The sequence below is a fragment of the Sabethes cyaneus genome, chromosome 3 (assembly GCF_943734655.1).
Source record: "Sabethes cyaneus chromosome 3, idSabCyanKW18_F2, whole genome shotgun sequence".
Classification (NCBI taxonomy): domain Eukaryota; kingdom Metazoa; phylum Arthropoda; class Insecta; order Diptera; family Culicidae; genus Sabethes; species Sabethes cyaneus.
Genome location: NC_071355.1, coordinates 14,331,331 through 14,343,683, shown reverse-complemented (window position 1 = coordinate 14,343,683; position 12,353 = coordinate 14,331,331). Strand labels below are relative to the sequence as shown.

The 12,353-nt window shown below is 37.6% G+C and overlaps 1 protein-coding gene across 1 annotated transcript in view; it reads right to left on the bottom strand.

The window, feature by feature from the left end:
• LOC128739299 (microtubule-associated protein futsch) overlaps positions 1–10,829 on the bottom strand; it is a 217,151-nt gene extending 206,322 nt beyond the window's left edge. The window contains exon 1 of the mRNA XM_053834777.1: positions 10,514–10,829. Coding sequence (XP_053690752.1) covers positions 10,514–10,829 — 316 coding nt within the window. The remainder of the gene's footprint in view (positions 1–10,513) is intronic.
• Between the last annotated feature and the right edge of the window lie 1,524 nt (positions 10,830–12,353).

Sequence of the window (12,353 nt, the reverse complement as noted above, 5' to 3'; positions counted from 1 at the left end):
ACTTATCAGCAGTTGAATCAATAATGTATGCTTTTCTGTTGGATTTTTCCTAATTCAATTATCAAAATGACAACATAATTATATAATTTTTCTACAAATCCAAAGGCGATTCACCAAACTGAGGTCTATGTGACTTGCATCGTGAACAACAAGAAATGAGAAACTCTAAAATGGGTGGTGGGTGAAGAAGCTTAACGAGCAAAAGTCGAATATCGTGTTCTTACGCCATTTTGGAGTTCGAGATGGCGACTTTCGGTTTGCTGAAAATGGCTGGATATGAGCGGAAGGGCTGTAAAACTCATATAATATGGCTCGAATGAAATGGCTCGAGCGAGCGAAAGTCGAATATCGTGTTACGCCGTAATTTCAAAATTTAAGATGGTTCATAGGCTTGTTACTAAGAAAAGCTTTCACTAGTGCCATTATTCGTTCTTTTAATAAGAAAATAGCTAATGCGGCTTTGCGGTCGAAATGCTTTTGAGCACGACGTCATTCTTAAATATTTTCACTTTTAAATTGGTTGGAACTACTCAGAATGCTCTTAAATTGTACAGGCTATGATTCTGAGTAGTTTTGAACTCAAAATTAGTAGATTATATTTGAAAGTAGATTGTTTGTCACCGGGACATTAATTCATTGGCAAAATGTAACAAGTTTTCGTATCAAATTCTGATTCTGTACTCTTTAAGGGGCGTTTCATTGGGTAGTTTCTATTAAATTGTTATTCAATTCCATGGAAATCCAATCAATAAAAATATTTACCAGTATAGGTAAAATTATTTTTATCTATTTGGAACTGTCAGCTTTTTCTTATTTAACTGTTAGAAAACATCTAGATGATTCTAATTTTACCGGTGCATTGGTAAATCATAAATTGAATTTTTGGCGAATTTAGAAAGACTAGATGTGAGTAATTCTCGCTGAAACGGGGCCACTACTGACACGAGGTGTTTAAATGTTGGAACGTTTGCGCTTAATTGGTTGAAAATGGTTAAAAAATAAGAATTACACTTTCAATATCTTGAAATAGAGGACCCCTCGTACGACAAGGGGCCTAACAGGTTAAAAAAAGTTGCATTTTGAGCAAACCTTGAAATCTATATCATGTGATATTAACTAAATTTGCCTAACAAATGGCCCGGTTCTGTAAAGAAGAAAAATAGGGCTTTCAAATAGAGTAAAAAAATTTTGGCAGCCATCTTGGATTTGGTCGCCATATTGCATTTTTTTTAAAATTCGTTGTTTTCACCATGAGTCTCTCAGTCGATTTTCATTTTAAGACCACCATTGAAAAGCTGAGAAAAAATGCTGTAAGAAACATTCAGCAAGTTAGGTGTGCAATGGCATTAACTAAATAAAACAATTAATTTTCTGTAGCAAGCATTGGTAGTTTGTTTCATAGCGAATTTTGGAAATATCACAATAATTATATGAAAATTGTGAACCTTGCTACAAATAACTAGTTGTTTTATTCAGTTAATGCCATTGCATACCTAATTTTATGAACGTTTCTTGTAGCATTTTTCCTCAGCTTTCCAATGGTGGTCTTAAAATGAAAATCGGTTGGGGGGCTCATGGTGAAAACGGCAATTTTTTGATAAAATGCAATATGGCTACCAAATCCAAGATGGCCGGCCAAATTTTTTTTACTCCATTTGAAAGCCCTGTTCTTCTTCTTTACAAAACCGTGCTATTTGTTAGTTGTTTTATGGCAAATTTATGAAATATCACATGATATAGATCTCAAGGTTTGCTTAAAATTAAACTTTTTTTGAAACTGTTAGGCCCCTTGCCGAACGAGGGGACTATTTAGAGGTATCAAAAGTGTAATTCTTATTTTTTAACCATTTTAAACCAATTAAGCGCAAAAGTTCCAATATTTGAAGACCTCGTGTCAGTAGTGGCCCCGTTTCAGCTAGAATTACTCATGTTTTCTTTTTCATTGATATAGGCTGGAAAGAGCAAAGGTCTAATATTGTTTCCCTGTAGGATAACACATTGTGTTATTCGTCATGCTACAGTCCAAATTTGTCTTCTAACCTCCTACACACTTAAAAACAGTACCGAGTTTGGTCAAATTGAACAGCCGTTTTTTTTATGATGCCAAACATTACTAACTATCCGTAAACGTCGATTGGCACCACCGAAATTTTTACCGAACGTATCGGGCAATATCGTAAAAACGATGCGATCATACTAATGACAATTTTTTCATAAAAGTACACCCAAAAGAAGTTTCGGATTTACTTTTCATGCGAAAATAATTATTTTTAAAAGCGCCAGATAAGAAATAAGCTGATTTATCTTTTTCGATTTTCATGTATAACGCTCTGCTTTGATTTTTTCAAATCAGCTATACCTATTTTCTGCTAAATAAAGCTTGTAAATTACTCATAGAAAACTTTGAGATCGACCATTTTGTTCATTATGTCCTTTTTCCAAAAAAGTAAAAATGAGAAAATTCTTGTTTTTGAAAGACGATAACACCTGAACGCATGATCAGAATGTTGTGATATTAACATCAAAATGTCAAGAAATCTGCTCTGAACACATTTTCCTTTTGTCAATTCATAACAAATTTCGCACGTGGCTCTGAAGAGGCTCTAAGAGCGAACGTCTTCTACAAACGGCGTTACTCGTTAGACAGTTAACAAAGAGCTTTCCAAAGGTAAATCAAACATTACTGTTAATATGTTGTTGGATAGATAATTTTATAACAACATGTTTATGACACAGTTGTTAATTATTTTACGGAATATAACGTAAAATTTTGCTTTTGCTTTAAATATCGGTGTCCACGATGGTTACAAACATCAAATATTATTCAAACGAATCTTTTCAGGACCACCAAACAATTCACAGTGGTTCTGTTTGGAACCCTCAAGTATTTTCAATAATTTTTTTTTCACAGGTTCTTTTTTAAAAAAGGTTCTTTCCAGAGCCACTAAACATTTTCAGATGGTTCTTCGCAGGCCATCTTTTTAGGGCCATCAGATGTTGCATTTGACGAGGACGCGCACTCGCTCCCGCGTGTGAAGTGAGGGCATAAGATGAAGTAGAAGAGCAAAATCTGCAGCCATACATTCTACTCACGCTCACGGGTTGTTGACACCTCACGAATTGATGGTTTCGTGAGCGGGCTGCGAAGAACGACGCAACAAGGCTGTGCGCTCGCGAGTATGACGATAGCAGAAAGTATGCACACAGCACTGGCGGCTGTTTGTCGCACGCTTGTGTCAGTGGAGTAAGCGTTGGATGCTATACTTTTCACACTCGCACGCGTACAGGTCGGCATCGTTTGCTTCTTGCTCGATTTGCAACATTACCATCAAACGACTTTTTAGTTCAATTTTCTAACGGTGATCAGAATCGTTAAACATTATTAGAAAGTTTTTTCAGAACAATTAGATTTTTCGAGACCGCCAAATTTGTTTTAGGACCACCAAATATTTCTCCAAATATATTTATAATTCACATGATTCTTTTCAATATGGATTTAGGCCATTACGTATATTTAAAAAAGTTTTTGTCCCTCCGGTGTTGGGCCACTGAAGGGGAGGGGGGTCAAAAAAAAAAACGAGAATTTTTTAATCGAGCAAGAAAAATAAGGATTTTAGGCATTTTACTTAAAGTTTAAACCTGAAAACCAAATCTACACTTGCTTTTAACAAATACGTTGTTATTTTTCATGTAAAAATCTACGAGCAAAAAGACAAAAACGAAAGAAAATTTTTTGGCCGAGTTTCGGAAATTCCACTGTTTCAACTTCTTTCTCAGGACCAGCAAATGTTTTTAAACAGTTGCTCGCACGGCCATCGAATATGTTCGGATATTTTCAGGTCAATCCAACATTTTTAAATGGTTCTTTCCGAGGTCATTAAAAAAATCCTGGCAGTTTGTAAATACTAGATCGGGCCACTAAACATTTTCAAATAGTTCTTTGCAAGGCCACCAAATATTTAGTTCTTTGCAAGGACCATCATATATGTTTGAGGGCGACCAAACATTTTCAAACCGTTCTTTTTAGGGCAATTAGACGTTTCTGATCCACCATTTCAAGGTCACCAGGGCCACCAAACATATTCGAACTATTCCTTTTAGGACCATCAAACGTTTTCGAACGATTTTTGCGGGCAGTGAATGTGTTCAAGAGGCTCTTTTCAGGACAACCAGACATTTTAAATGTTTTTTAGGACCATTCCATTCAAACTGAAATGGTTTTTACAAAACCGCCAACAATCCAACATTTTTATACCATTTTTGAAACGGCTCCTCTTTTCATATGTGGACTCATCACTGCGATATCCCCAGTGTGTTTGCTGTAAAACTTGCACTGCATTTCTCTTTGCAATAATTGCTGTTGATTGAGCGATACCCGAACAGGAGCGAAGAGCAAAATAATATCAAAATGTGTTATTCAAAATCGAATAACTCATATTAAAATTTGGTCTTGGTTTGGCTGGCATAGTTGGTAAAATAACAAAAAATAATATCAAAATTTTACTCCTTTAAGGTCAAAAGAATAACTACTTGTGTTATTTGAATAACAAAGCAATAACATCACTGTATTCAGAGCAGGGCTTGAAAAGGGATCGCAAGTTGAATGTGACTGCCGTGAATGCGAACTTTCCGCATTCAAACTCCGCTTTTTGAACGATCATTTGACTGTTTTTTGAATTCAGTCAATCTGCCGCTTGCGCTGCTACCGTCTTACAATTCATGCGGCATCTCTGCAGAAGCAAACAGTCAATCTTCCGTTTTGCTTTGCGCTTTGAGAATATAAACTGCAAATTGACTGGAAGCATACGGTGACGTATTTTTTCGTTTCTCTTTTTGTCTCCAAATCGACTGCTCACAGTAATAGTTTGTCACCCGGACGTCGGTCCGACGCAAGCAAAATATTCGTTTGTATTGGACGGAGTCCGACCGACTTCTTCCATGCACATGTAGTGGTTGTTTTTTTTTGTAGTATTGAACCATACGATTGTGCGGTTGCTTTTCGTAAGCGTGGTGACTGCCAGTCATTTGACTGTTTTGCAGTCATTCGTTGCTCCAAGCGGTAAAGGCAACTTGATCGAAACGAAAATGTTAAGAAGCTTTAGAATACGTTCATACTACTGCGTGCCATCGGCGTTTGACTGAGCAAACTGCCAGTTGTGTTATGCATAGCGTTCGTATTCCATCACTAAACGGACGGTGTGAACTTGAATGCGCGTTGGTGGGACTGCGGTAGAAAAAAAGGATCGGTCGAAGCCCTGATTCAGAGTTTAGAATAACATATTTTAGTATTATTAAGGTATTGAATAACAAATTCAGTAGTATATGAGATATTAAAAAATCATTTTATAAAATATTTATAATCTAAAATCTCTTTAATCAATGAAAAAAATTGTATGAAATATGTCGAATGTCATTTCTAAGGCCAAAATAAGATATGATAACAAAATCAGTTATTAAACTCATCTTACAACCACTGTTTTAAATATCTACTCAATAACAAAATGTGTTATCAATGTATCTCCATATCTATTCAATAACAAATTATACCATTATAACACAGTTTGATATTGTTTTTATATTATTTTGCTCTTCGCTCCTGCTCGGGTATGCTTTTGCACTGTCCAGAGGCTTCAACGGGGTAATATAGGATTCAGCTTCAAGGAAGGATAATGAAAATCCTGAGATAAACCCGTGCTCTAAAGTCACTGGACATCCAATGGTCTTGATTCTGTTAAGATTCGAACCCACGACCACTCGCTTGTTAGCAGTAAGCAAACTCGGTAACTATGCGGCAACGAATCCCCCCAAAACGGTTTCTTTGAGAGTCACCAAGTATTTTCAACCGGTGCTTTTCAGGGTCGTTAAACATTTTTTTAAAATCAGACAATCAGCAATCAGACGTTTCGAGATCGTCAGACTTATTACGGGTCCACCAGATATATTCAAACGGATCTTTTCTGGACGTGCACGAACAGTTTTGAATGGTCCTTTTCAAAACCTCAAACATTTTGAAACGGCTAGGTCCAGGGATGGTTCGATCACTTTGACTCAATTTTGATTCATTTGACAGTACCGTTTCAGCCGAGCCAAATATGACAATGTTATATATGAGACATTTGTAGAACTAGTTATAATCTACAATTTTTCTGAACAAAGTTTGGCTGTATCGTTTGTAGTTACGGTGCTACAACGCTAGTAATTCATCAGTGACTAAATGAACGTTCATTTAGTCACTAATAAGATACTAGCATTGAAGCCCCATACCTACAAAAGATACAGCAAAACTTTATTCAGCAAAATTATAGATAATAGCCTGTTCTATAAATGTCTCTTATGTAACTTTGTCATATTTGGCCCCGTTAAGACGGTACTATCAAATGAATCAAAATTGAGTCAAAGTGATCGAAACATCCCTGGTTAGGTCATTATAAATATTTTATAAAGATTTTGTCCTTATATTGGTCAATTAAAGGGGGTGGGCAAAAACAATAATATTAGCAAACGGCAAAAAAATTGAACATTTTAAGCATTTTTTGACAAAACCGCTAAACATTTTTGAGCGGTTCTTTTCAGGACCATCAAATATTTTTAGACGTTTTTTTTTTCAATTTTAAAACATTATCTCTCTCAATACCAAACATTTTCTAACGGTGCTATTCGCAACCATTAAACATTTTTAAAAGCTTTTCACAGAGTAATCAGACGTTTCTAGGCCTTCAGATTCGTTTCAGCCAAACCACCAAACATATAAACGGATCTTTTCGGGGCCCGTTAACACTTTTGAATGGCGTATTCAAACCATCGTTTTTAAAAGCTTATGTTCAAAGCCACCTAATATTTTTAAATGTTATATGGTAATGTTAATTTAAATATTTTAAAACAGTTCTTTTCAAAGCCATCGAATATGTTTGGGGTTTTTCAGGTCAATTCAACATTTTTAAATAGTTTTTCTCGAGGTCACTAGGTCATTTCTGGCAGTTTCTAAATATTTTTACTAGATCGAGCCGCTAAATATTTTCAAATGGTTCTTTTCAGAGTCACCGGATAATTAGCTCTTTGCAAGGTCATCCAACATTGACCAAACATTTTCAAGCAGTTCTTTTTAGGGCCATCAGACATTTTGGAGTCGCTAGATTCGTATTATGGCTATCAAATATTTTCAAGAGGTTCTTTTTAGGGCAACCAGACATTTCTAATTGTTTTTAGGGTCACCAAACATGTTCAATTGGTTGTTTTTTTTTGTTCCTGTATGGACTCGTCACTGCGACCAGTAACGTTTGATCTATTGTGATATCGCCCCCCAAGCAACACAGCTTGTTATAGAATAGTATAACATTACATACATCAGAACTTCTCTATTACCAGAAAAACGCAAAAAATTGAAGTCTAATGAAACAACAATTGAAAGAAGTATCTATTAGGTTATTTCATACCATTTTAAAACGTTATTATAGCATAAGCTACAACTTGTTCTTCCAGTAGTTTAAATTTAGTAATGGAGATATAATAAAAACTTCGTGTTAACATGTTGACAAAAACAAACATTATTCATTTGATATGAGCTGTCAAATTAATTCATGTTATCACAAAACATCTCAAAACCTTAATAATAATGACACATGTTTTCAAAGTACGTTTATAGTACTCTTAAACGACTACTTTCCATGAAGATTATTTTCTAACTTGTTTTGTGTGTTACTTGGGCCGGGTGTTTGCTGTATAACCCGCACTGCATTTATTTTTGCTATATTCGCTATTGATTGAGCGATATGCTTATTGAATTTTTTCGGTTTTCGGTTGGCTCGTTACAACAAACTATTACATTGAACGCGTTGGTGCAGGTACAGCTGTTACCAGCTGTTACCTGTTACCTGTTACCTAATGTTTAAGCATTTGGCAGGTTTTGCAAGAAGACTAGAATTATCCTATATGATTTGCAGTTGACCATCCGTAACGATAACTGATCCAACGAACTTCTGAATGGGGATGCCATTGCCGAAGGTGGTGTATTTCCAAACATGCATGCCATTTTGCTGCTAAAGAAAACCGAGAAGAAAGCCCAAATTCGTAACAGTGTTTTAGCAATCACCAAAAACCGTTCTTTTCAGAACGCTCAGCGTTGTGTATGGAAATCTAGAAGAGTTTTTTTTTGCAATGCATATCATGATGAAACTTTCGGGTTATGGTCTAGCAGTTTTTGTTAGAACATCCGGTTCATGTACGGTAGGAACAAAAACGGCCCTGGATGGTTTCCTTGTAGAACGCCCTGGAAGATGGAACCACCCAAACCCATCTAAGATACTAACCTATCCACTCATGTATTCCGCTGCGAAAGCCATTCTGCCTGAGATAATCTCACCGGCATTAAAAAGGGATTAAATCCAGACGTTTTAAATTTGCGAAATTGTAAAAAAGTTAGATTTTCTGTTTAATGTTCCTTTGTTGAGCATCTTATGGAAAGCTCGATCGATGCACGTTTAGAAGAGACTTTTCGATCGGAAAAAGGAACTCTACTTTTTGTGTCTTTAGCCAAATCTATTTCGAAAATTTTTACACACAAAATAATCCACACGTCCTTTCCGCGTGAAAAATCACATAAATTTCTCTACAGGGAGTTACGTGACTTTCAGTTGAACATTATTGGAAAATACAGTAACATCTATACATCTATCTGATTTCCACGTAAATGCACGCATACTAATGCAAACTACCTTGAATTCACGTCAATAGTACGGGAAAAGTTAGACGGAAAATATTCACATAACTTTTCCAGTAATTTCGACGTGAAAATTATTTTTAGTGCACAAAACATGGGAATTAATCTTCAATTCATGTGTCGAAAATCTCTTCCCAGAAAAACTTTTCACAGGAATTACATCAGTTTCGCTTGCGAAGCTCCCTAGAATTTACGCACTACCCATTGCCTCTTGCCGATGAAAAATAAACATAACTTTTTATGGGGCACAGCTTTCCATAGGCAATTATCCTTGCTTTGTTCACTAGATAGCTAGCATTCGCTTGTTTTTGCGCAGCCGATCTGCGATCCGCAAGACGCACGAAGAGAAACAACAACAAAGAACAATTAACCAGCAGAAAATCGAATTTTTGAAGGGAGTGAACTTCTATTCAACATCAACAAAAGACGTAGGTTATAGGCAGCTTCTTTATCTAACTGGACTGAAATATCACTCTTAAGTGGTGCACTTAAACCAAAACAACAGAACTAAACAAAATTTAAGTAACACACGAACAAGATGTTGTTTAGAAACATAAGGCCATTGCAAATTATTTTTAAAGTTTTTATCAACCGCCCCCCCGGAAATTGGCTAGCAAAATCGTGGCAAAAAATAATTTGTATGATATACGTCATTTTTTTATAAAATCAATGGGCTCTGCAGCCTAAAAAACTCGAAAAATGAGTGTACGAGTGGAGTTAACGCTTCTAACACGAAATAGAAATGGAAATTTAAACAATGGAATTTTCAAATATCGGCAGAAAATTTTTTCTATCATTTTTGTCTTCCTTTTTGTAGGATTTTGCTTGGACAATAATAAATGCTTAAATCGCATTTTTTTGCTCCATTAAAAAAATCTTTGTTTTTTCGCTTGGATTTGGATTGTCATTTGCCTATTTCACGTGGAGCTCCTCTATGATGACCGTGTTTTTCAACACAGTGAATGGAGGTCTAATCTTATAGATTACATAACAGTAATTTGATTTTACTTGGATGAAAATTGTTTTACATTTCTATAAACAAACCTAAGGAGCATCCATGGGGAGTACCCTTTTCTCTTTTTTTTGGGAACTAATCGCGGCAAACATAAATTAAAAGAATTTTTTTTACAAATTAGTAGGCGAGATGAAGGATAGAGAAGGACATTGAGTATTTTTTTTTAAGAAAGCCCACCAATATCAAGCGATGACCACTGGAGGTCAAATATTCAAATATTACTTACGCTTAGAAATTCGTCTAAAACACATTTCCTAAGACCGCCAACATTTGTGGCTCGAGTGGCACATTACAAGGTTAAACTCGTACGTAGAATCAAATCGACCGTAGTAAACTTAGCAAAAGCTAAAGTACATCCCATATACAGTTGATAAAAGTTGGTATAATGATAGAGAAAAGTTTAATAAACGGTTTAAAAGATAAAATATGAAATTTGCTCATAATTAGTACGAAGAGTGGCGGACCTGGATGACTTCCTTGTGGTACAAATTCGTCTTTGTTCTTGATTTAGAAAACTTGTGACTATTTTCATGTTCTTCTGAGCAGTTCAAATTATAAAGAACGACAAGATAAAGTTCGCCGGAGCTCAATTTAGTAAATTGAACAACAAAATAGAATGCACAGCCAAGAAAAGTATGGCTACTATGAGAACAATCCCTGAACGCTAGTATTGAAGACTATTTCCACATCCCCATAATAGCACTTCTCGTCGAATTTCTAGAATGACGTAATTGTTTCGCTGCCCCGCATATTCTCTCCCCTATAGCCCCTAAAGCACTTACCTTTAATCAGCCGCTGCAGAATGATATCCTTATGGTCCTGAGAGTGTGGCTCACCGATGACGATCAGCAGATAGCACCCGGTTAGCGGACTCGGCGGTCCGACGCCGACGATGCTGGGCGGCCCATCCGAGCAGCCAGCGTCTCCAGCGCCCTGACCACCGGCGCCGCCAGTCTCGCTGCCTCCACCGCCGCCGGGACTGGCAGTACCACCGTTCATGGTACCGTCCGCGAGGGCACCATTACTACCACCATCGCCACCGGGGGTAACACCCCCGGTGCCGTTCAACTCCAAGGGACCACTTTGATCCCCTGACATTTCGCTGGTAGACAGGTTTGACAGTTTGACAAAGGGAAAATCTAACCCTTTCTTTACCAGTACCGTTGACTAGCGGCCTTTGTGACACGAGACAAATTCACGACAAATTAGCTCTCAGACGGTGCAAAACTGTTTGCTTGGATCTGCACACTAAATTGTCACACGTCTGATCCGTTGACTGACTGATTGCCTGCTGGTGTGCGTGCGTGTCAGTATGGCCGCACCCGTATTACGAAAAGTTTCTTCAGGATCTGTCGGACACGATGGAGTTCACTAACACACTAGCCTCGTGCCTTCGATTTCCAGCTTCACTCTTTCGATCTCTCGTTGGTTCAGCTGCTCTCCGTCAGTCCGTGGAAAACAGTGAGGAAAGTTGAAATCTGTAAAACCTTTTCCGTATTGTTCGCTTTTGTCCTTACCGTAGGTTAGCCACTCTTTCTCCCGTGCTAGGAAAACTCACTCTGGCTCAGTTCAATCTTTCCTCTCACTCCTGAAAATACGTCAATTTTCCACACACCGTACTACTAAGACCAAGAAGCAAACTTTTTCCACTACTGCTACTTCTTCTTTCTTCCGATCAGGGATAACTCGAGACCGTACTTCTTTTCTTTTTCTACTGACACACAGACAGATCAATGAAAATTTTCCTTACGGACACGAAATTTCAGATTTGATTCGACCAACCTTTGGCTGTTCCAGCTATTATTCTGATCGACAATCGATTTTCACTTTGTGGCAGCGGAACGCGGAAGAAAAGGCTAGAATATCACTCTGGTTAGAAATGGAAAACTCAAATACACAATTCTTTCATCTGTGGCTGGGCGAAACTAAAATCGGAAAACCTATTTTGTCCCTTTTATAAAACTCCTACAAAACTTGAACGACGGAAATATCGCGGATTACTATGCTTCACGCGAGACAATTTTGTCTGACTTTTTTCTTTTAACAGATTTTCAACTTTTCCTTTATAACAAGTATCAAAATCGCACGGCTTATGCTGCTGGCTGGTTTTTTTTCGCTTTATCCTGCTGCTTCAACTGTCGTCGGTAGATAGATAGCCTTTGATTCTTTTGGGTAATATATTTATCGGATGTTCAGCACTGGAGAAGACACTGCGACCGGCGTTTACAGAGTCTAGGAGCCAAGTCACCACTTTCTGCGAAAACGATTTCGGTATGACATCGGAGAGTACGGTCAGTCCAACCATTTGCCAGCAAGAAGCAGATCCAAGCAACCGTCAAAAAAAAAAACTCCAAATCCCCAAGGCAGCGACAAACTCAATTTCTTTTTCTCTCTCTCGCACACACTCTCGCACTCTCTTCCCCATTACGACGGGCTCTTTCGCGTTCTCTTCGACTCGATCAGAAGGGGGATCCGTCCAGCATGCGCATGGCTTCTGCATTCCCAACAGAGCATAGCACGGCAGGCAGAGTGCGGTCTGCTAGCACCAGTCACCAGTGCAGTGCACGTGTTAGCACAGTCGATGTTCCGTAGGCTCTCGGCAAACTCACGGCTACACTACAT